The 25,623-nt window shown below is 44.5% G+C and overlaps 1 protein-coding gene across 4 annotated transcripts in view; it reads right to left on the reverse strand.

The window, feature by feature from the left end:
• Positions 1-2,238: 2,238 nt before the first annotated feature.
• Positions 2,239-25,623, reverse strand: part of CDC27 (cell division cycle 27) — a 105,123-nt gene continuing 81,738 nt past the window's right edge. For 2 of the 4 annotated variants that reach the window (XM_068263744.1, XM_068263746.1), the window contains 6 exons: positions 20,844-21,052; positions 19,349-19,466; positions 12,478-12,606; positions 12,313-12,387; positions 7,140-7,320; positions 2,239-4,101 (listed from right to left, as the gene is read on the reverse strand). In XM_068263744.1, coding sequence (XP_068119845.1) covers positions 4,019-4,101; positions 7,140-7,320; positions 12,313-12,387; positions 12,478-12,606; positions 19,349-19,466; positions 20,844-21,052 — 795 coding nt within the window. In that variant the 3' untranslated portion in view covers positions 2,239-4,018. The remainder of the gene's footprint in view (positions 4,102-7,139; positions 7,321-12,312; positions 12,388-12,477; positions 12,607-19,348; positions 19,467-20,843; positions 21,053-25,623) is intronic. The other 2 variants (XM_068263745.1, XM_068263747.1) reach the window with 1 other exon arrangement.

Raw genomic sequence — 25,623 nt, forward strand, 5'->3', positions numbered from 1 at the left:
AGGTGGATTACAATAGTGTACAGAAGCAACAAAGGGATGTAACGATTGGTGTAGCAAACAGAAGTCTGGTTATTGTGTGATCTGCAGTATCACCAATAAATCAGACATCCCTGTGACGTCGTGACGTCACAGGGAGTCCCGATCCACCCCATAGTGCAGCCTGGCGCCGATTGGCCAGGCTGCGCAAGGGGTATGCGGGGGGGGGGCCTGAATCCGCGGCAGGTAGCGGCGCATCGGCGGCGGCGATCAGACCAAACACGCAGCTAGCAAAGTGCTAGCTGCGTGTTTGAAAAAAAAATTATGTAAATCGGCCCAGCAGGGCCTGAGCCAGGGGCGTAGCAATAGGGGTTGCAGAGGTAGCAGCCGCATCAGGGCCCTTGGGCCAGAGGGGCCCCGAAGGGACCTCCCTCAACTGCAGTATTAGCTCTCTATTGGTCCTGTGCTCATAATAATCACTTCTATAGATACTTTGAATAGTGGTAATCATTAATAAACTGTTCCCCATCCCCTTCTTGCACCTCAGACACTAGTTGCCATTGGCAGGTTTTGGTGCACCATATCAATTGTTATGTATAGAGTGCTAAGGGGGCCCCATTATAAAAATTGCATCGGGGCCCACAGCCCCTTAGCTACGCCACTGGCCTGAGCGGCACCCTCCGGCGGCTTACCCCGTGTCACACACGGGGTTACTGCCAAGGAGGTTAAAGGTCAACTTCAGGCACATTTTTAGGATTATTTCACTGAGCAGGACTATAAATTTATTCTGAATTAAAAATCGATAATGTAAAAAGTAACAGTTTATCCAGCTACCTAACCACTTCCCTACAGGTTACCCTGAAGAGCCCCACTTCAATATTACAGACCGACAGCGGATATGAGACAGCAGGGAGAACAGGTTTCCACTAACAGCAATCGCTCTCCCTCTGCATGGCCTTGTGACAAAAAAATGGGAGTGGCTCAGACCAATATGGAGTGAGCTAACAGCTAGGGGTCACTGAGGAGATGAGATGGTGGGGGCATTTGAATTTCCTGTAAAAATTATTTTTTTTTTTACATTTTTTTGAAACATACGGTAATTAAAATACACGAATACCTATAAATTGAGGTCAGGTTTGCAGGATCATGCAGTTCTCCAGTGATCTACAGCCAATTGACTGAAGTGAGGGATGGTAAGTAAGACGCAAATAACTGAGCGAAAGCAAATTTTATGGAACTTGAAAATAGAGCGATTACCATAAATGAAGGGGCTGAATAGAGTACTGGTTAAGGGCTTTGCCTTTGACATGGGAGACCAGGGTCCGAATCCTGGCTAGGGTCAGTACCTATTCAGTAAGGAGTTCAAGGAAAGACTCCCTAACACTGCAGGGTGGCCTCCTGAGCGTGTCCCGGTGGCTGCAGCTCTTGAGCGCTTTGAGTCCGACAGGAGAAAAGCGCTATATAAATGTTCGGATTATTATTAAATATCGCAACTGCTACATAACATTTGCTCCAACACTGAGCTTTCTGCATATCATTTACCCTCCACAATTCAAGAACGAGAGCCAAATGTAGTGAAGAGTTACGTAGGCAGCCATTGTGGACGGGTTATTCTGAAGATACTAACTAGCTTCTACCACAGCAGGTTCCTAAGGGTGAAATATATGACAGAAGGGGGTTCAATCTTCACATTCAGCTGTGGATTCCTACATCCTAAAAGAAAAGTCATCTAACGCCTTAAAGTGGATCCGAGATGAACTTTTACACATTGCATAATTGTGTTCCTTTCCTATTGTTTATAGGGCATTCCTCAAGCCAAATACTTTTTTGTTTTTGTTTTAATACTCTAATTACCTATAAACTAACCAAGCCACGCCCACAGGTTTTCAGAGAGCAAAGGCTCTCTCAGACAGTAGCAAGTGCTCATGGGAGCTCAGTCTGGGCAGGAGGAGGGGGGGTATCATTAGATAGAGATTTCAGAGGCAGAGGGGAGGAGGGAGAAGGAGTGAGGATTAGGTTTTTTTGCTCAAGATGCAGATAAGCCTGCCTCTGTGTAATGTTTACAAACAACATGGCTGCTGTCATTGTATCAAAGGAAGAAATGTTCATATTCTAGTAAAGCTGTTAGCAGCTAGATTTGCTGTGTAAACTATCTAAACTTTAGATAAGATATATATAGACAAGTTACTTGTTATAGTTAGTTTTTCATCTCGGATCCGCTTTAAGAGTTTCTGTAAAGAATAATACATACATAAACAGAAATTACTAAGCATTTTAGTCCTTTATGTTTGAAAAACAAACAGACATTCATGTATAGTTGAGGCGGCTTGAGACAGTCTATCCCCTTGGTAAACACTGGCTTCTGTAAAGGAGTAGAGCATTAGGACAAGCTGTGAAACACTGATCTGGCTGCTTCTACTTGATCATGACCCAGAACAAGTATGCTGGTATAGGAGCAGCTCTGACTCCAGTATGTCTGTTGGCTACATACATGTTTCAGGTTCTGAATACTTAAGCCAGAGTCATGAATGCGGCCAATTTAAAATGGACAACTTCCAGATTTCTCTCAGCACAGATTTTCCTTGGGGACGCATCTAAACACAAGTATCAGGTGGAAGCTGCCATTCTGACTGCTGTGTAGTGAAGAGCCTAAAATTCTCCTAATATGCAAATCTCCACCGCCCAAGGCTAATCATTCAATTCAGGCAGTCGTAGCCTCTAGCTGTTAATCCACCAGCTGCCATCACATCAGAGCGGGTCAATGAGATGCTACGAATTCTAAGCTCATGTAAATTTATGTAGGCGGGAAACTGACCATTTAAAAACAGACCTGAACTCAGAACTTCCTCTCTGCTCTAAAAGATATGGTGACAGCATAATAACCTTTAAAGAAAAACATTTCTTTGTTACAGCTTATACACATCCTGCAATTAATCTGCAGTGTGACCACTTGCTGCTTTCATGGAAGCAGACATAGGGTTAACATCCCGTGTTTACAAAATTAGCTGATCTGCCCTGGCAGCCAGCTGACACAACCGAGAGATCAAATTATAACTTGTGGTTAGTCACAGATGAGGGCTATTTCGACAGGCTAAACTATTTACATACAGGATGCATTTCTCTAGGAGTTCAGGTTCTCTTTGAAACAGCAGCTGTTGCATCTAATTGCCCCAATGCAAAGCTACATTCACATACAATCTGCTTGGAATTATTAGCAGGTCATTGCCCATCCCTAGCAGCTAATTAATTAGCAGGCGTTGGTTTTGACCTGCTCAGAATTCTTCTCTTCCTGGGCCAGAGGAAGTTTGCGCATTAGGAAAACTGAATGCGTTATCTCCTGGGCAGCTCATTAGATCAGTAAGCGGTGATGTCACACACTTAGCCTGTAGAGCGCAAGTCCCTTTGTGGCATCTCACATAGGCGCTTCGTTTTGCACAGTTTTCCTTTGATTAACTCAGTGATAAGACCCTAACAAGAGACTCTTGGTTATCGTTTTGTTTGTCTAGGACTCTCTCCTGTAAGAAACATTTCCTTAATAAATATCATCCAGGCAGAACCTCTTCATCCCGACCTAGAGAAGGGTAGGTGGTGCCACTGAGTGTGAAGGCGTGGCCAGAGTGTGTGCATCCGACCAAGCTAGGAGTTTAGAAGGCTTTCACGGCAAGTCTGGTACGCTTGGATGTCCAGCATCTTCTCCAGCATGGCGGGACCTGGCCTAGGGCTTAATCCTTGCACTGTACACCCCATGGCAACCCCAGGCACCTCAAAAAGGCTGAAAAAAAAAAAAAAAAAAGGAGGCCGACCGCATTCTACCCACATATTGCACAGTCTTTAATTTTCTGCAGGACTTTAAAATCAGAAGGAAGAAGGGGAGAGGAATGGCTGATAATGATGTCGAGAGGCGATGATGATGATGATGATGATACAAAATGGCGGCCTGCCACAGGCTTTCGAGAAGGCAAGGGTGAGAGTCTGGGAGTGTGGAGTAAAATAACAGTCAGACACCCCAGCTTCACATGTCCAGAGGGGAGCGAGAACCAGGCTAAAACTCGTCACTTTCAGCTGCGTGCAACTGTGTGTCATCTGCGTCTGTCATGCTGCTCTCCTGCGATTCATCCGTCCCCACTTGAGAGAAACAAAAACAGAAAGGTCCGTTAATTATCATTAGAATGGATGCAGCCAAAGCGGACCGTGTTCAATAAACGAAAGGCCTGTGTGCTCTTCTGTAAAGGGTATCGCAGCTGTACATGCCTTTCTTCAAATAACCTGGCTATCTAGATAAAACCTCACAACTAATTATCTTCACAATACATTGAAACTTGGCTCCCTCTGCAGGTGGATGATGGCAACTGCTGCAGGAAACCGTATAATGCACAATTCTGTGTTTTTACCACCTTTCCTACGCAAATACAGATTTCACGTTTTATCCTCACTCATACTGGCTTTGCGGGTTAAAAGCTATGAATGTAAAGTCAGCATCTGATAAGGTTGCTTCCTGTTCTGGCCATGCCTTTAAAAATCCTCACACACAACCTAAGGGCTTGTTTCTATCAGATGGGCAATGCAGGTGCTTTCTTACAGAAAGTGCATACTACAGTTCCCACTGTGCTGTTTTTTTCGTCAAATTATACTGCAGTCCATTTGGGCTTCAGCTATACTGAATGGATGACTCCTAAAAATGGGTGCCAACGTGGTTTAAAGCGGATCTGAAATGAAAAACTATAACAAGTAACTTGTCTATTTATCTTATCTAAAGTGTAGATAGTTTACACAGCATATCTAGCTGCAAATAGCTTCAACAGTTTATGATTATTTATTCCTGTGATACACTGAGGGCAGCCATGTTTTGTTTGTCACATCGTCACCGGCTGAGGGCTGGAGATGCTATCAGCTTGCCTGTGTGTAAATTCAGTCCCGTATCCATCACCCTTCTCCCCTCTGCATCTGAAATCTCTGGCTAGTAACCTCCTCCTCCTGCACTGACTGAGCTCCCATAAGCCCTTGCTACAGTGCCAAGGCACAAAAGAAGCTGTGGGCAAGGCTCGTTTAGTTGTCGGGAATTAAGAGTATTAAAACAAAACAAAAAAAGTATTTGGCTTGAGGCATGCCCTATAAACTATATGAAAGGAACACAATTATGCAATGATTAAAAGTTTATCTCGGATCCACATTAACTGCACGTATGTAAGTCCTTTAATAGCTTGGGGGATTTCAAATGATATCCATGTTTAAAGGGATACTGTAGGGGTCGGGGGAAAATGAGATGAACTTACCCGGGGCTTCTAATGGTCCCCAGCAGACATCCTGCGCCGCAGCAGCCACTCACCGATGCTCTGGCCCCGCCTCCGGTTCACTTCTGGAATTTCAGACTTTAAAGTCTGAAAACCACTGCGCCTGCGTTGCTGTGTCCTCGCTCCCGCTGATGTCACCATCAGCATACTGCACAGGCACAGAGCATACTGGGTCTGCGCAGTACGCTCCTGGTGACATCAGCAGGCGCGAGGACATGGCAACGCAGGCGCAGTGGTTTTCAGACTTTAAAGTCTGAAATTCCAGAAGTGAACCGGAGGCGGGGCTGGAGCAACGGTGAGTGGCTGCGCGGGCACAGGATCTGCTGGGGACCATTAGAAGCCCCCAGTAAGTTCATCTCATTTTCCCCCGAGGCCCCTACAGTATCCCTTTAAGGCTCCCCTAAGACCCATTTTTTTTGTTTTTCATAATAACCCACCTACCTAGCCTTACAGTGGCTATACCTTCTCCATTACATCTAACCCACTGACTGACTGTGCTGCTACTCCTGCTGACTAGTGTTGGTGTTCAAATCTGCACTATGGCGAAAAATTGTAAAATTTAAAATATGTGCAAACAGACAAATAAGAAGTACATTTCTTCCAGAGTAAAAGGAGTCATAAATAACTTTTCTCCTATGTTGCTGTCACTTACAGTAGGTAGTAGAAATCTGACAGAAGCGACAGGTTTTGGACTAGTCCATCTCTTCATAGGGGATTCTCAGAAAGGCTTTTATTCTTTATCAAGATATTCCCTAAAAAGGAGTTAAACAATGATGCTGGCCAGCCTCCCTGCTCGCTACACAGTTTTTGGCAGTTGGACAGCGCAAGTTCCATTCACAAAGTACTTTTGAAAATAAATAAATCCCTGAGAATCCCCTATGAAGAGATGGGCTAGTCCAAAAGCTGTCACTTCTGTCAGATTTCTACTACCTACTGTAAGTGACAGCAACATAGGAGAAAAGTAATTTATGGCTCATTTTACTCTGGAAAAAACACACTTTTTGTCTATGTTTGCACATATTTTAAGTTTTTCGCCATAGTGCCCCTTTAACAAAAAGATGTGCTCTGGTCATAAATAACAGACAAATGCTGCCCAATCAAGCCATTTACAGCTGGATCAGCCAGCAAGTTCATGTCTGCAGATTATCAGCAAAGCTGGCTGATTCTTTGTCTGCACGTGTCCCATCAGTGTCTGCACGGAGTCCCAAATCACTACAATACTCACGGTGGAAAGGCAGTTATTGCTTTATCCTGCTCCGCCAGCACTACAGGGGCCCAGAGAAGCCAGCTGTAGTCTTCTGGGACCTCTAATATTTTTCACGGTTTGTATTTATGTTACATAACTTGAATACTTGGATAAGTCAAAATGTTCACAGCTTAATAAGACATTACTTATGACTGTTACACTGCAGCTGTACCTTACTTAACAGGCAAGAAAATACATATACAGTAATACTGTACTGTAAAGATTCATGTTCCCACAAATAATACTGTGAAGGCTAGAATTTGTTTTCATGGGCCAAAGAGCATGGAGGCTCCGAGGCTGCTAAAATATTAGGACATCGATGTATGGCAGTGTGATTAGATGAATACACCAACTCCGAACTCTTCCTATCTATCAGAGTCAACAAGGACAATGTAAACATGGCCACAGACACAGTATTTTAGTCAGAAGATGTCAGGCCGGCGAGCATCTGCTGTGCTCATTTCAGCTAATAAACTTCAACTGTGGCAACACAGAGGATAGAGTTATCTATTGATTGCCAGGAGACACTGCCAAAGATGCTAAAAAAAATATGAGGTCTATGGGTGCCTTAAGATATGAAACTGTAGGGCATGTCTAGGGGCTGCAATCTTCCACTAGTTTCTCACCAGATCCAAAAGGGTACCACTCACTGATTTGTTCTTCTTGAGTCACAGCTTCCTCATCGTCTGGCAGGTAGCGCTTGTCTATGGCCTCTTTGATCTGGTTATTGGCTCCTTTGGGATCCAGGTCCATAGCCCAGGAAAAGTTCATCAGGGCCAGGTGCGTCTGACCTAGCTTCTTGTACACCTGGGGAAGAAGACTGGAATTCAATAAAACAAATAGGCAAACCATGGGGAGAGATTTACTGAAGGAGCGGTGCACTGAAGACCAGTGACTGTACAGCCAATCAGGAGCAGAGTTTATGGACTTTTCTAAATTCCTGTGTGCCCGACAATGTTCTGTGTGATCATAATGAGAATATACTGCTGTTCACTCATCTTCCTTACTGAACCGTCAGTGTCCCCAGAAGAAAGAACAGAAACCAGGGGAAAAATATAGCTTTGCTTTAACGGATACCCAAGCTGACGTGTGACATGATGAGATAGACATGTGTAAGTACAGAGCAAAGCACACAAATAATTATGCTGTGTTCCTTTTTTATTTCTCTGCCTGAAAGAGTTAAATATCAGGTATGTAAGTGGCTGACTCAGACAGGAAGTGACTACAGTGTGACCCTCACTGATAAGAAATTCCAACTATAAAACGCTTTCCTAGCAGAAAATGGCTTCTGAGAGCAGGAAAGAGATAAAAATAGTTCATAGATTTTAGCTCTGGCATACTTCAATGAATGTGTCATTGAGCAAAAACAATAAAACAGTTAAACCATAAAAAGTAGATTTAAACATAAAATAAAACTGTGGAATATTTTAAAAAGTCATTTTTAGGAGGAGGATAGATAAAATTTATTTCATCGATTTATTTTTGCCTCAAGTGTCCTTTAGGGCTCGTTTCCACTAGTGCGGTGCGGAATCGCCTGCATTCCACCGCGGACGAAATCGCATGCGGGTGCGATTCCGCATGTGTTTTTGCCGCGATTTCGCATGCGATTCCGCATAGGTAAGGTATATGCGAATGTAACCATGTCACTGCCTGTGTAAATTAACATTAATACCTATGCGAAATCGCATGCGATTTCGCGGCAAAAACCGCATGGTCACCCCGCATGCGATTTCCCTATTAGATACATTAGCGGCGATTCGCGCACATTCCTTCTGCACGAGAAATCTGACGGCTCTGCTGTGCAGTTTTCTGCTGCACCAAAAAACGCTCCCGCAGCCGCACAAGTGGAAACGGCCCCATCCACTTACATTGCCTATGCGAATCCGCGTGCAGTGCCCGCATGCGGATTCGCTATAGTGGAAACGAGCCCTCAAAGTGGAATTCTGTAATCTCAAACTCAAAAGCAGAGTTAAAGTGGCTCACATGTACCATGCAAGTATGAAGTTTAGGATTAAGGGTGCTTTCACAGTGGGACGTTACAGGCGCACGTTAGAGCAGCCAGTAACGCACCCCACCGCACAGCAATGAAAAATCAATGGGCTGTTCACAGTGCCCATGTTGCGTTACACAGTAACGCTTCATGTCAAGACAACGTACTGCATGCAGTACTTTAGACTGTTTGCACATGCTCAGTACGGGTGTTTTTTTTATTTTAGGGGTGGAAAGGAGGCGGGGAGAGGTCGCTACATAGCCAGGCACATGGCTACTTGGCATTCACTGCACTTGCAGTGTTTACTCTTTGGAGCGGCCGCGGATTGGCTGGCGGGACCACGTGATGCGGAGAGCTCTGCTCACGTGGTCTCCGCATCGCCTCCGACAGAGCAGGCGCACCAAGAGCTGCTTGTAACGCGGCTCTTGGTAGCGTCCTGCTCCAACACCACCAGGCGTTGCGTTAGGGGCACGTTATGTGCCCTATAACGTCCCCTAAACGCAACGTCCTGGTGTGTAAGTAGCCTTAAGCATCTGCTGCTTCATCGTATTTGTGTGCCAAGTCTGACAGCTCAGATAACTGATGTGTGTGCAGTGTGGCTAACAGATGGGAGTGGCGGCTGCTGCACATAGAAGGTGAACCTTCAAATAGTAAAACCTTCCCCTCCTCACAGTGACAGCCTGGCTTATAAAGAGACAATAGGCAGAGCTGCAGTAAACCGAAGAACTCATCTCAGCTTGGTCCAATCTTAAAGCATCGAGTTCTCCATTTTAAAAGATGCTGTGTTCACTTGAAACTGTCAAAACAGATGGCATAAAAGGTTTGCTTGAAAATACAAAAGCTTGATAACCATATAGCTCCTCCCATCAAAAAGTACCCTAACGAAACCAGGCTAGGTTGTTGGGCCCTTGGAAGGCGTCTTTCACAAGGAAATTGACTTAGAGGCAAAAACATATCTGGCCTTGCTCTATCATACAGAATGACCTATGGAAAGGCAAAAGGCAGACCTTTAGTAAGATCACAAGGACCTACCTTTGGTGCCCATGTTCTATTTATGGTCCATTGTGATGATCCTCTGTAATGTTACTGAGTCACTGAATCAGATCAAGCTTGCTGTTAATGTGACAGTGTTCTCCCCAGGCTCTTTTAGGCTAGGTTTGGTGAGCACCCGGCTGTCATCGGCTCACCTCCTCCTATTCTGTAAGCAGAGTTGCTCACAGAAGCGCTTGCCCAGCATTCTCTCATCTCGCCCCACCCGGCTACTTTTTCATGCCACCCGGCTGGAAAAAAAAAAATCTGGGGAGAACACTGCGTGATATGTCCCACCATGCTTAACCACTTAAGGACCGCAGTGTTAAACCCACCTAAAGACCAGTCCATTTTTCTCTTAATGGACAACTGCAGCTTTAAGGCCTCGCTGCAGGGTCGCTCAAATCAGCACACAAGTGTCCCCCTTTCCTTTTCTCCCCACCAACAGAGCTTTCTGTTGGTGGGGTCTGATCACTCCCTCAGTGTGTTTTTTGTTTTAAATATTTGTTTTTTTCAATAAATTTCCCAAATTTTTTTCTGTTTTTTCTATTCCTCCCTCCCTCCGTTAGCCAATCAGTGCGATCGGCTGTCATAGGCTTCAGCCTATGAGAGCCGATCGCTCTCCTGTCTCCCAGCGGTTGCCGCTGGGAGACTGAAGGCAGAGCGGAGCTCCGGGATTAGAGCAGGGATGTGCGCACATTGGCATGCGCGATATCCAGCAAACCACGCCCCGAGGACCTTACGCCGATCGGCATTAGGCGGTCCTGGGACTGCCGTGTACACGCCCCTCGGCGTGATGCAGTCGGCAAGTGGTTAAACTAGCTGCAAGGTAGCTTGCAGGTGTGAGATTCAAAACTAATAAAGCCACACAAATCCATTTAGCAATTCAAATGTTTTAAAAAGGAGATTAAAGGTAGCCATACATCTAGCAATGATAAACAGATTCAATCAACATACAAATCTCTCTCTGATCTAATGTGATTAGAGAGAGATCTGTCAGCTGCCCATACACCGCAGGGTGATTCCTGATCTCAGCATGAATTCTCTCGGGACTTGGCCAAGTCCGCCGCTGCTAGGTGAACCTATAAACTGTCACACGCGCCGCATGCTTTGCACTGGTATACCGCTAATGGAAGAGCAGGGGTCCCAAAGACGGATGGGCCCCCTGGGACAGGTAATGTATGGGGTCCCAAAGACGGATGGGCCCCCTGGGACAGGTAATGTATGGGGTCCCAAAGACGGATGGGCCCCCTGGGACAGGTAATGTATGGGGTCCCAAAGACGGATGGGCCCCCTGGGACAGGTAATGTATGGGGTCCCAAAGACGGATGGGCCCCCTGGGACAGGTAATGTATGGGGTCCCAAAGACGGATGGGCCCCCTGGGACAGGTAATGTATGGGGTCCCAAAGACGGATGGGCCCCCTGGGACAGGTAATGTATGAATGCACACATGGGGAGTACATTTATACACTTGGGAAAGAACGCAAGGGCGTTTCTTCGCGTTCCAATTTCACTAGCCGTTACAGACGTACACCTGATCGACAATGGCGGCCGATATCTTGCAGCATGTTCGATCGATACTTGCAACTATGGCTCAACTATTGCCTGTAAATAAAGGAGTGATCTGTTATTCATGTACCCACTCATTACTAGCTCTATTGGTGCTACATTATGCATGCACAAATGTGTTCTCACAAGGAGTTCAGGAATGCACCATAGAGGGGTATTGGGGCTAGAAAGGAACAGGTGGATGCACAGAAGAGCGCCCCCCAGTGTTTACAGGCAACGCTGGAGCCCATGAGCTTGAAGCTGCACGGAAAATTGCTATTAATAGTGCACCCCAGGTAAGAAGAACCTTATACAGACAGTGCCTGAATCTCCACTTTTAAAGAGGAACTCCAGTGAAAATAATGTAATAAAAAAAGTGCTTAATTTTTTACAATAATTATGTATAAATGATTTAGTCAGTGTTTGTCCATTGTGCTGCTTGCTGTTTTGGCAGTTGGAAACAGCTGTAAACAGCTATTTCCCACAATGCAACAAGGTTCACAGACAGGAAACTGCCAGGGCCATGGTCCACCGAGCTTTGGGGTTTTCAGCCATACAGCGCCCCCTGATGATCCGTTTGAGAAAAGGAATGGATTTCTCATGGGAAAGGGGGTATCAGCTACTGATTAGGATAAAGTCAATTCTTGGTCACGGTTTCTCTTTAAAGCAAACCTGAACTGAAAATTAAAAAAGTCAAAATAAACATACCTACATCATACTTACCTCCGGTGTCGTCTATTCCTCAATCTCTCTCCCCACTCCTGGGCCCCACTTGTCCACTGTGATCAATGGAATTCTCTGTCCTCCATTTAGACAATGGCCATTATCCCATAACAGCTTCCTGGGTGGCACACAGTTAAACTGTAATATCGCCCACTTGAGTCATAGGGAAACGTGGGCATTACCTTGCTCATCAGTTGTCTTTACAGTTGTAACTGACAACAACTGACATATAACTTCTAGATTTCAGTTCTTACAAAATATCTGGTCAGAACTAGAAGGAATCATTGTAAAAAGGAAATAGAGAGCTTCAATAGTAAGATGGAAATGGTGAGCTTCTGAGAGGAACTGACAGCGAGGCAAGTATGTCATATTTGCATTTATATCATGTTTATTTTAAATTATTTTACTCCTTTCAGGATCACTTGAGTGACCGTCTTCACTTTGTTTTACTTCAAACTGCCAACAATGGGAACAGGTATGTTTTTGTAGACTGTATTCAATTACTTACTTTTCCTATCAAAAAATACACTAGGGATTCCTTGGGGACAATCTGTTTCAACTCCTCAAGCTCTTGCAGTGCAGACTAGGATAAACATATAAAAACACATGTAAAATGGATAATAAATATAAGTACCAGTCAGATTCTCCAATAGAAAGGAGTATACTGCCTTACCTTATACTTCTCATTGGCAAACAAGATGGAGGCCCGGTGGAACTTGCATAGTGGGTTTTTGGGGTCTATGGAAATGGCTTTGTTGAGAGTATCCAAAGCCTTGTCTGATTTTTTCAAAGCGTGCTGAACCTACAAAAAGCAGACATTGAGATCAGCGATTTTCTTGGGTGAAAAAAAAATACACAAATTTGAATATCTGTGTACTGAAAAACAGAGATTTTAAATAAGCAGTTGCAATCAAGAAAGGCGCATTTTTGGCACCAATTTGTCTCTAGTGCTGCTCAGGCACTAATCAGCAGAGATCGCCTTGATCTTTGCAGAAAGTCCTAAGCTGAAGTCAATTCATTTTGAATGTAATTGGTCAGATACTAAGTCATTTAACTTCTAACTCCACAGACTGTCATTGATATAGGTTGCAAACTTCCCAGAGTTCAGTCTTTGTCCCACCCTCTTGCAGTGTGACCAGCACAAAGATGCTATCAAAACAGCAGCAGCCCCACCCACTGAGTGTGGTACTAGCTGCTGCTTATAATGCCATTATCAAATATGTCAAAGATTATTTTTAGCTAGAACAAGCCATCACATAATAAAAAATAAAAAATAATAAAAATCTAACATTTGAGATCGCTGTAGTTTTGTAAACCAGGGTCTAGAAATGTCTGACAGCCATATTTCTTTCACAAACAATGGTTTGCACGAGAGCCAGGAGCCCCAGTCTCTCTCACTGGCCGGGGCCCCTAAACCACCATGCGATACCTAGAGGGAAATGCGGGCGAGCCCTGGACCTCTCACTTCCAGGGACTTCACCCCCATCGCCTCTAAAATGAATGCTAACTGCAACACACACACAACTGCTCACTACCAGTTCAAGCAATTTCCTACCTTTATCTGGTCAGCAGGCGCCAGACGGCGGTCCCTGTAAAAGATGTAATCAACGATTACGTCCAACCGAAGCCTCCCACCTGAATGCTAATTTATGCAATTCCTGCTAGATTTGGTATGGCAGGCAAAGGGTGTATGACCATACACCTGATTGGCTGACTGGCACCTGCTGACCAGATAAAGGTAGGAAATTGCTTGAACTGGTAGTGAGCAATTGTGTGTTTTGCAGTTAGCCATATTTCTTTATCAAGAGACGGATTGTTCACTGCCAAAACCTTTTGACAATGCCAAATGGGGATACCTTTGGAGATCAATGGAACAGATGGGCTTTCGCCCTAATTTTATTCAATGAACCAAGATTTGTTATAGAAATCCCACCGCTATTATTAGAATCATTAGTTCGGTGTCGTCCGCATTTGAACGCAACAGGGGAACAAGAAAGGGGTGCCTTCTGTCTCCTCTCCTGTGTTTGCCATAGCCATAAAGCCTCTAGCATTAATGGTGCCAGGCAACTCTCACATCATTGGGTTTTAGTACTCGAAGAGGAGACTGCAATTTTTCTTCAGAGCTGCTATGTGTACTAATTCAAGTCTCAGACGGCACCTTTTATGCTTGTGGAGCTCAGCAAAGCGTCATGATGTCACCACATCACCCCTCCACACCTTTGAGAACTCAGACACTGCATGGCTGTAGGATTTTTTTTTCCTTACTGCCTTAGAGTTAATGCAGATGTTCTCAAACTGGGTGTGCCTCGGTTTTCGTCACCATCCATTGAATAAGGGTCTTAACAGCATTTCGACAATTATATTTGCCGAGGGGTGCCCATTGACTTTATGCAAATGATTCCACAGTATATTTAGATCATACAAAGCAGTTTTGTTGCTTCCACTAAACGGCTAACCAAAACAATGGACTGATGTATTTAGATAGCCGCACAGAAAACTGGTCCAAGTGGAGGGACTGCCTAAATCAAATGATAAAAGGATGCTAACTGGTTGTCCTAGGCAACTGCTCCACTATTTCTCCAGTTTCCTTTCTACCGGTCTTGATAAATGTGCCCAACTGTGGGAGAGTGAGGTCTTCTGTAAATCTAAAACAAAAGTTTAAACAGTAGCCTAGGCACAGCCATGGGCCATATTCACAAAATGGAAGAGGTTAGTTTGCAGCAGAACAGTATGGCTGTACCCAACGTAGCAAAGCCACGTGTATGTTGCATTTACAGAAAGAACTCATCAGGATGTATGTTATGAATTTCAATTCTATGGAATAATGTTCAGAAAGAGAATGTGAGGTTCAATTAAAAAGGAAGCGAGAGGAATATGGAGGCTGCCATCTAACTAGATTTCCTTTTAAAATGGAAGGCAAGTAGCATTGTTTAAAGTGGACCTGAGATAAACTTTTACTCGTTGCATAATTGTGCTCCTTTCAGTGTTCTCCCCAGGATCTTTTAGCTGGGTGCTCCACCCGGCTAGTTTTAGTGACCACCCGGCTGTCATCGGCTCACCTCCTCCTATGCTGTAAGCAGAGTTTCTCACAGAAGCACTGTCCCTACATTCTCATCTCACCCCACCCGGCTACTATTTCATGCCACCCGGCTGGAAATATTTTTTGGGGAGAACACTGTCCTTTCATATAGTTTAAATGGCATTCCTCAAGCCAAATACTTTTGTTTTGTTTTTTTGGAAAATAAGTTTTTATTGAAATTTTAATGCATACAGACAAAACATTGCTCATTTTGGTAGAAGGCGGTTTGGTTTACAGACAATAAAGATGTCATGAAAAATATACTTCTTACATTGCGTGCATAGATCACATTGATGTTGATTTCTCTACCCAATGAGGCAAAGGTATGAGGGTATGGGATACGTGGGGAGGGGTGGTAATGGGGTATAGAAGGTGAGGAAGAAGGGGGGTACATAAACATTAAACAAAGGGAATATGGCAATAGTCCATGATACATTATAACTGATGCGGTTGATTCTCACATTTCCACACAGATAAAGGTTGATTCATATGGGGTCTATCACTTTCTTTGAGTATGGTGCTAAAATTGTAGGTAAGTATGTAGGTGACCAGTAGTGGTTACACTACCCATTGACAAGGTTAATTAGTAGGATCCCTTATATGCTCTCCAGATGCTTTGAGGAATGATTTGGCCTTATCTGACTCCCTATAATCTACCCATATGGCCCATCTATGTACAAACTTTTCTTGTCTGTCTTGAGCTGTTAGGCAAAGCTCATCCATTCTCATTAGTTCGTTCAAGTGTGAACAAAGGTCAGTGACTGTGGGGGTGTCAGTGGAGCGCCATTTTCTGGTTATCAGGGTTCTGGCTGCAGTAAGAATGAATCTGAACACAGAACTTTTGATAGTAGGAAATGAGCCAGGTAAAGCGGAAAGCAAGGCCACTGCTGGCGATGGAGAGATGGGGGTAAGGTACATTTTTTTTATGTAACTCCAATACCTTAGTCCAGAAGTGTTGTAATTTACTACATTCCCACCATATATGTAGGTACGTTCCCTTATGATTGTTGCATCTCCAGCAGAGATCAGGGGTGGTGGGTTGGAATTTGCTCAGTCGTTCTGGGTCCCTGTACCATCTTGAGAATATCCTGTAGTTTCTATCCTGGTGCTTGGTGGAGATGGAGAATTTGTGGGAGAGTATGAAATTTTTTCCCCAGGTCTCAGCAGGAAGGGGGGAACCCAGGTCACTGTCCCATGTATCTGTGATTTTTTGGAGATGTTGCTCCGACCCTCTGGCGATGAATAAGTTGTATTATTTAGATAGGGTGTGTTCTACCCGCTCTGATTGTGAGCAAAGGTTCTTTAAAGGGTGTCAGGGACCTGTGGATGTTTGATTTAGGGTGTAGGGAGTTATAAAATTTGTCTAGTTGGAATTTGGTGAGCCATGTGGGTTTGTAGTTGGGGATTGTAATGGGCCATTCAGTCATGTTTTTAACACCATGTTGAGTTAGGTAGTGTCTAATTTGTGGCCATTCTGCTCTGTTGTTTCCTAGGATTGATGAGGATCCTAAACCTGTTTTGAAATTGGGGTTGTCTAGCAGTGGGGTGAGAGGGCTGGGCATGGTGGTAAGATTGTAGGTTTTGTGTAGTTTGTCCCATATGGTGAGAGTTTTCCCCGCCCAGAAAGATAATTTCGCACTTGAGGGTCTCTTTGTTTTGGCTGTCCAAAGTAGTGAGCGGGGGTCCAGGCCCAGTTCTCCCTCCTCAAGCTCTATCCATTGTTTTTGGTTTCTGCCTTGAAACCAGTCTATTATTAAGAGTAGCCTTGTGGCTTGGTAGTATTTTGTTAGGTCAGGGAGTCCTACCCCTCCTGCTTCTTTAGGTCTTGTAAGTAGACTGAAATTGGTCCTTGATTTCTTCCCCGCCCATATAAATTTGAGGAAAGTCGTTTTAATAGATTTTAATATGGAGCGTGGAATATGTATTGGGAGGGCTTGTAATACATATAGGAGTCTGGGGAGGACGTTCATTTTCAGAACATTTATTCTACCTAACCACGACAAACGAAGGTTGTTCCATTTAGCCAAATCTTGTTGTATTCTGAGTATAAGTGGGATGTGGTTTAAATTGAGTAATTTTGTTAGGTCTGTGGGGATGTTGATCCCAAGGTATTTGATATGGTCAGATTTCCATTTAATAGGGAAAGATTGCTTCAGAGTCTGTAGTGTTTTATTTGGGAGAGATATGTTTAGGGCCTCAGTTTTTGAAAGGTTCATTTTAAAATTGCTAATGGCAGAGAACTTTTCGGCTTCCTGTAAGAAGTTTGGAATGGAGATGAGTGGGTTCGTTATATATAGTAGTAGGTCGTCTGCGTATTGGGCTAATTTGAATTCTTTGCTGCCAGATTTGAAACCTGAAATGTTAGTGTTTTTCCTTATGGCAGCCGTAAAATGTTCCATACATAGTACAAATAATAATGGTGACAGGGGGCACCCCTGTCTCGTTCCGTTATGGATATTGAAGGCACTCGACAGGACCCCGTTTGTTTTGACCCGAGCAGTAGGATCCCGGTATAATCCCAGGATTCTGTGTAAGGCCTTCTGGCCTATTCCCAGATTTTCTAATACACGGCTTAAGTAGCCCCAATGGATCCTGTCGAATGCCTTCTCTGCATCAACTGATAGAAGACACAGTGGCACCCCCTGTTTTTGTGCCCTAGCCAGCAGAGATGTAGTTTTGAGGGTATTATCTCTTGCTTCGCGAAATTGTGTGAACCCCACCTGGTCTGTGTGTAATATCCGGGGAAGGGATAGCTTTAGTCATTCAGCTATGAGTTTAGCAAATAATTTGATGTCTATGTTGATTAATGAAATAGGCCTATAGTTGCCGCAAGTTGTGTGGTCCTTGTCTGGTTTTGGTATGACTGTAATATATGCCTGTAATGACTGGGTGGGGAAGAAAGTATCTGCTGAAATGGAGTTGAATGAGGCTAGTAGAAAGGGGATTAGGTCTGGGGCGAGGGCTTTGTAGAATGCCGCAGTGAAGCCATCTGGGCCTGGGCTTTTCCCTACCTTCAAGGATCTTATTACAGCTAGGAGTTCGTCATTTGTAAAGTCTTCTTCTAGTGTTTTAATCTCTTCCTGGTCAATTGAAGGGATATTGGAGGATCTTATGTAGTCATCTATTTTATTGTCTAGCTTGATTTGGGAGAGTTGGTGGTATTTTCCGCGTATAGAGTATAAATCTTGATAGTATGATTTAAAGGTGTCTGCTATCTCAGTAGGTTTAGTCTTCAGGGAACTGTCTTTTGCTCTGATGGTGGGGATGTAAGTGGAAGGTTGTTTAGGGTGAAGATAGTTTGCTAGCAACTTCCCGCACTTATCGGCTTTTTCAAATAACAATCCCTGAAATCTCTCTCTTTCTCTAAGCGATTTTTGATCTAATAAAGTCAGCAGTTTCTGTCTGGTGTTTGATAGTTGGAGGGAGATAGTCATCATTTCCTTTACTGTTTTTCAGTTGTTGATCTAGGTTAGAGACTTCTGTAAACAGGGTGTCTATTTGGATTGTTCTTTCCTTTTTAAGTCTTGCACCGTGAGAGATTAATATTCCTCTCAGGGTGCATTTAAGGGCTTCCCATTTTATAGGTGCAGCCGTTTCATGGTTCGCGTGATTTTGTGTGAAATCTGAGATGGTCTTTTTAAGGGCATTCATACACTCTATATATTTTAGTAAGTTATTATTAAGATGCCAATGGAATCCTGAACGAGACCTCTCGGAGATTTTAATTGTGCATGAGACTGGGGCGTGGTCGGACCACACTCTTGTGCCTATGTGTGAGTCTATCATATCATCTAAAATTGAGTGGGATACTAATATGTAATCCAGTCTGCTGTAGGACTTGTGGACTGAGGAGAAATGAGTGAAGTCTTGTGCTTTGGGATTAAAGGTTCACTTTTGTTTTTTTATTTTAATACCCTAATTCCCTATAAACTAAACAAGCCTCGCCCACAGCTCCTTTTGTGCCTTGGCACTGTAGCAAGGGCTTATTGGAGCTCAGTCTGGGCAGGAGGAGTTGGAGGAGGTTACTAGCCATTGATTTCAGAGGCAGAGGGGAGGAGGGAGGAGGAGAGGGGACTGAATTTACACACAGGCAAGCTGATAGCATCTCCAGCCCTCAGCCTGTGACAATGTGAAAAACAGAACATGGCTGCCCTCATTGGATCACGGGAATAAATAAGCATAAACTGTTGAAGCGGTTTGCAGCTAGATTTGCTGCGTAAACTATCTAAACTTTAGATAAGATATATAGACAAGTTACTTGTTATAGTTAGTTTTTCATCTCGGATCCGCTTTCATCAGGGGATGAACATGAAAACTTCCATATGTCTCTGTACTGACTGGTTGCCATCATCCTTGCAGCGTTTACATAATACGCCCAACACGCAGTGGGTTTATAGGAGAAATGACGACACAAAGAAGAGCCCAGTACTGGCACTACAATGTGGTACAGAGGGAGAGAACTCACCACTCCTATGTGGCACAGCAATACTGAACTTTGAGGGTTGATATCTAATGCTTTCTGGAAATGCATCTCTGCCAGGCTGAACTTCTCCTGCTTGTAATAAATCATTCCAAGACCGTACCTAAAACAGCAAAGGGGGACACGTTATACTTGCAGCCACACAGTACACATGTATCGGCACCTTTCATGAACTTCTCCATAACCGGATCCAGCTGTTTCCACTAGTGTGGTGGAGGTTAGAGTTATTGAATGAATAGAGGGTATCCCAAAACAGCTGAGTAAGGGCTGGTGCACACCAGAGCGGTTAGTTTTTTCCACAAACGCAAACTCGGGGGCTGCAGCATTTTTTAGATTTCTGAGGCGTTTCTGCCTCAATGTTAAGTATAGGAAAGTGGAAAACCGCTCTGAAAAATGCTAGATCAGAGCGGTTTTCCAAGTGTTTTTGTTACAGAAGCTGTTTAAAGAGAACCTGAGGTGGGTTTGAAGAATATTATCTGCATACAGAGGCTGGATCTGCCTATACAGCCCAGCCTCTGTTGCTATCCCAAACCCCCCTAAGGTCCCCCTGCACTCTGCAATCCCTCATAAATCACAGCCACGCTGCTGACAAACAGCTTGTCAGAGCTGGCTGTGTTTATCTCTATAGTGTCAGTCTGCTGCTCTCCCCGCCTCCTGCAGAACTCCAGTCCCCGCCTGCATCCCTTCCCTCCCTGCTGATTGGAGGGAAAGGACGGGGGCAGGGACCGGAGCTGTGCAGGAGGCGGGGGAGCAGCTGAGACTGACACTACAGATGTAAACACAGCCTCACAGCATGGCTGTGATTTATGAGGGATTGCAGAGTGCAGAGGGACCTTAGTGGGGTTTGGGATAGCAACAGAGGCTGGGCTGTATAGGCAGATCCAGCCTCTGTATGCAGATGACATTCTTTAAACACACCTCGGGTTCTCTTTAAGTTGATTTAAGTTTTAAATCAGGATGATACCATTTATTGGCTAACTAAAAAGAATAAGAATAAACAAGCTTTCGGCTTTGCAGCCTTCGTCGGGCTTAAATCCAGTTTGCTTTACTGTAACAATATATGAAATCCACTACACACAAACGCTCCAGAAAACACTAGATCAGAGCGGTTTTCCAGGCGTTTTTGTTACAGAAGCTGTTCAGTAACAGCTTTTACTGTAACAATATAACATCTGCTACACAAAAACGCTCCCAAAAAACGCTAGGCATGTTTACAAAAACATCTCTAAACATGCCTAGAATCGCTCTGAAATCTGCTTCAAAAACCTCCAGCGTTTTGCAGATCTGCTAGAGGTTTTTGGTGTGCACTGCAGCTTTTCAGAACCACAAAATAAGCCTGAACCATGAAACGGAGTCCAGGACATATAGCTAATGCAGGAACCAAACTGCAATCATATTGGAAATGGGGGTGGTAAGAGAAAAGTAAGGATCTCAAGTTCCCTCTGAGTCACTCGACTGGATAGGAAACGTTATCACTCACCATGCATTGTAGTGTCTGGGGTTGACCCGGATGGCATTTCGGAAGCAAGCAAGGGCTTTGTCCAGCTCCTCTGTTAACACAAATTCATGGCCGAGCAGAGTAAAGGCATATGCGTAACCTGGATCCACCTGTATCGCCCGCTGGAAGAACTTTATGGCAATGTCGTGTTCTCGCTGCAGACTGAAGCAGTTCCCAGCCGCACACCAAGCCTAAAATGACACATACTATGAAATTGTATCCTTTCTCTATACTGTACAGAGGCAATGTACAACACAAGCTTCCAGCAATGGAAAGGTGGTGGTGGGGGAGCTGAAGATGCTTTAACAAGTGGAACATCACATGTATAATACCATATATAACAGATACGGAGGCACCCACACAGGGGCGTAACTAGACATCATTGGGCCCTCCCACCTCCCTCGTTTTCTCACCAGGAAAACTGAGAACCAATGTGTTTACCCCACGCAGAAAAAAACGCTTAGACTTAAAAGTCCACTACCACAAATCATTTTTAATAACCTCACAGTAGATACATCAAGTATACAAAAGCCTTACTGTGTCTTTTTTTTTTTGCCGACATGGCCCTTTAATTTGCCATATATCATTGTAGCTTGTGTCCATCAGCCCCTGAAGCAACGCTGATGGACTGTAAAGCCATAGCAGAGGGAGCCTTGTCAGGTGTTGAGAAAAAAAACAAACAAATGGTTTAGTCCAGCTCTACCTAACTGCCCAAACTGTATAAACACTCACGCGCTGCAAGTCTTCCCCATCATCACCCGAAGGACCCCCGCACAGTACACAGGCACGCCGCAGGCACTGAGGGAGACAGCTGTCAGTGCAGACTCTGCTGCGCAATGAGCTGCTCTCCCTCTCCAGCCATTCACCGCATGTCTGCCTGTCAGAAAAAACGGTGATGGGCTGTGTAATGAGCCGCTCTGGCTTCAGCCGCCTCAGCTCTGCCTCTCTGCCCCTATTGTTTCAGTGAATAAATGGAGGGGGGAGTGGCTAATTAGGCAAGTACGTCATGAGAGGCAGAGCCGAGGCGACTGAAGCCAGAGCGGCTCATTACACATCCCATCACTGTTTTTTCTGACAGGCAGTCCTTTAAAGAAAATGTCAGGCAATCTATGCTACCCCCAGATCTACTTACCCGGGGCTTCCTCCAGCCCCTTGCAGCTGACAAGTCCCTGGTTGCAGCTCTGCTCCCAGTACATACATACACACACAGCCTTTTTATTTTACTACATGAGAGCACATGCTATATGGAGGAACAACAATGACGAGCTGAACATAAGATATAGTATTCACTGTAACTTTGGCAAACATTCAGAATGTCACTCAGTATGAGACAAGACAAGCTCTCAATGAGGCAGCGACAGTCAGATCTCAACCTTACCCATTCCACTGTTGCCATAATCAGACACCATAAGGTCACTAGCCTGTGTGTAATAAGAATCTAGGAATCTCTTGAGTGATTGCTGAATAAGGGACAGTCTACAACTTTTTTTTAACCTGTGACACCTTTGTTTGTAACGTTGTACATGAAGTCATCAGAACTTTGCTGCAGTGTGAGACAGAGGTTTTTTTTTTACGAACCCTAGGGAGCAGGGACAGTGTACTAATTCCCAAGTGCGTATGATTCCTTATCTGTGTGGTGGACACATGCAGTCAATATAACAATGGTACGAGAGCAGAATACTTTTTTTCTCTCCATGCCCTTAGTTGTCAGTCTCTCAGACTTCCCCCCCCCCCCCCATGTGGCTTCTGGGCCTCCCTGCGGAGGCATTCCATGCAGGGTCTATTGTTACGCCAGTGCATCCACATGCTCCACTGGAGACAAATGGTCACTTTTTGATTTAGTTGATAATCCCAAAATATTTTATCTGTACCTTAAGGGAAGATCAGAGGTACAAAAAAAAGTTCTACTTACCCAGTGCTTCCTCCAGCCCCTGGCAGCCAATATGTCCCTCGCCACAGCTCCACCCCCAGCCAGCAGCCTGGGATCCCCTTTATTTGGGATGCCTACCTCGCCAAGTCGGCATCCTCTGCGCCTGCATAAGCGTGTGGCTGCGCTGCTCGCGATCGCACCAAGTGAGCGTGATCACGAGCGGCACAGCCGTGCGGTCGTGCAGCAGGTCGGCATCACCAACGAAGGGGAGTGGAGCTGCGGCGAGGGACATATCATTGGCTCACATTGATCACAGGGTCAGGAGCCAATGAAATCAGCTCCTGACCGGCTCACCGAGCTCTGCTGTCATATTAATGGCAGAGTGAGTGAGCTTCAGCAATAGGAAATCGGTGCGATCAGCAGTAACGGCGAATCCATGCGGTGTGACGTCGTTCGGCCCCTTTTTTTGGATCAGTAGCCTCTGGTCCTTAAGGGAACAGAGACCGCAGGCACCAAAGTGGTTAAAGCAAACAAGTATAGAGCATTTCCGTTCCTCCAACTGGCCCGTCATTCCTCCGCTATCAATCGGTAAATGCATTTGCCCAAAAAGCTCTTCGGAACTTCTCGTGTGACCGAGTAGTTCCAAGGATGGGTGCATCATTGCTGCACCTGCGCAAGTCCAGACTCACGGATGTGCAGTAGTGATTCAACTGTCCTCAGAACAGGTTGACAAGAGTATTTATAAATAGCTGTTCGACCCAGTAGGTACCAATAGAGAGTGGAAGAAAAACTGGCCGGGCAGGGGAACGGGAAGGGTCAGAAACCTTTTTGGCTTAGAGACCCATAAACGCCACATTTTAAAAATGTAGTTCCCTCAGAGCGATATAAAATGTTTCAAACTGGGACAGTGCGCATGCGCAGCCGAGGGCTCACGTCCCTGTTGCCATGGTGATGTGTATACAGTTGATCCTCTGGGCAGCGGAAGTGTCAGACACGTCTTCAGCTTCTCTTCGGTCTCAGCAACATCAGCAATTTCCCAGAGAGCCAGACAGGAGAAATACAGACTAACAGTTTGTACAATTAGCTAGCTCACTTGGGGGTTGATTCACTTTGTAGGAGGAGATCCCCGCACTTTGGCCCAATAGGCTTCTTGTCAAGTGACAGGCAGATTATTGGGCCAATCGAAGTGTGGGGATCTCGTCCTACAAAGTCACTGGACCTGACAGGGTCCAGAGTGGGACAATTGAAACAGCTGTTCGTTTTGGGGGGAGCGCAAGTGAGTGAGTATTGCATGCTACAGCAGTAGCGTGCCTACTTTGAAAATTTTACTTGCGCTGTCACACTAAGCTGCGCTGCTTGAGCAGTGTAGCTTAGTGAATCAACCCTCTGTCTCCTGAGCCATAGGATCCCTACTCCTGCTCTATACTATCCAGAGACTTCCCTTTTCTTAGGCAAGTATCACTTCAGCTTCCCATTCACTCATACCCGGTATTGGCTATCATCCCTAGGAGGAGAGTTTTATGTGCTCTCTTCATTTTAGAACTTTCCATTACATTTTTGGGTCCCTCTTGCCCTCCTTTTTGCTACAGTGTTATTAGTAAAAGCTTGTTAGATAGCATTACATGATTGTATTTGGGGTAAAAATGAACTGGGTATCCTGGGATCTAGTCAGATTATTTTTTTTTTTTTTAAACTCTTTTTATTGTTTTTCAAACAAACAAGTTAACACAACAGACAAACCATTGACAGTGAAGAGATGTGTACCATGTACACGCATGTGGCACATACAATATATGAGGAATATTGACAAATTACAGGTGAGTAACACATAAACAGAGGCATGTATATACTGTAGTGAGAGGCCGTACGAGGCAGGACGCAGCTAATCATTTTTCATTGAAAGCATATCATTGAATTATATCTAAAATATGAGGGTTGATATCCAAATGTTCACTAGTTGAGTCAGAAGAGTCTAACCATCCCTTCCAGACTTTATCGAATTTATTTGGGGATCCCCTAGCAATCCAAGTAAGTTTGTAAAAGGGGAGAGCATTGTTAATGAGACTTTTCCATATTTTAAATGAGGGCTCAGAAGAAAGCTTCCACTCTAAGGCAATGGTTTTTTTAGCATAGAAAAGCAGTAGTCTAACTAAAATGCGCTGGTATTTATTTAAAGGGTGATCTTCAATCAGTCCCAACAGGTAGGACTTATATGAAGGTACAAGCTGAATATTTAAGGAATTTAGCAGAAATAGAGTTATTTTACTCCAGAAAGTTTGAATTATCGTGCAGTCCCATGTCATATGACGGAACGTGCCTGGACTACACCCACATCTCCAGCAAACATCGCTTGTTCCGCTTGAGAATTTGGATAATTTGACTGGAGTGATATAAATTTGGTGGAACCATCGAAGCTGTATTAGTTTGTCACGCGAGCATATCACTGTCTTCATATAAGTCTCCTCGAAATCAGACCACTCTCCCTGAGATACCTCCTCCCCCCAGTCATGCCATAGCTCTCTGGATCTGTTCAGCCGAGCAGAACATTTAAATGTGACAAGGTAAGAGTAGAATTTGGAGATAAGCTTGTCACTATCTTTAGCTAGTAGCCAGTTTTCCACAGTTCCAGAAGACAAATTAACCATGGGAGTCTTAAACTGGGCCATGGCAGCATGTCTTATTTGAAAATATTTAAATTTAGCATATCTAGGGAGATGGAACTCTGACGCTAGATGGAACCAGGTTTTAAATATACCATTTTGATATAACTGGTGAATATACTTTACTCCTTTTTGGACCCAGAAAGTGTTGTCAATTGATTCAAATTCAGGAAGATTCGGGTTACCCCATATAGGCGAGCTGGGCGAGCACATATTAGGCTTATCTCCCACC

The sequence above is a fragment of the Hyperolius riggenbachi genome, chromosome 12 (genome assembly GCF_040937935.1).
Source record: "Hyperolius riggenbachi isolate aHypRig1 chromosome 12, aHypRig1.pri, whole genome shotgun sequence".
In the NCBI taxonomy this organism is placed as follows: Eukaryota; Metazoa; Chordata; class Amphibia; order Anura; family Hyperoliidae; genus Hyperolius; species Hyperolius riggenbachi.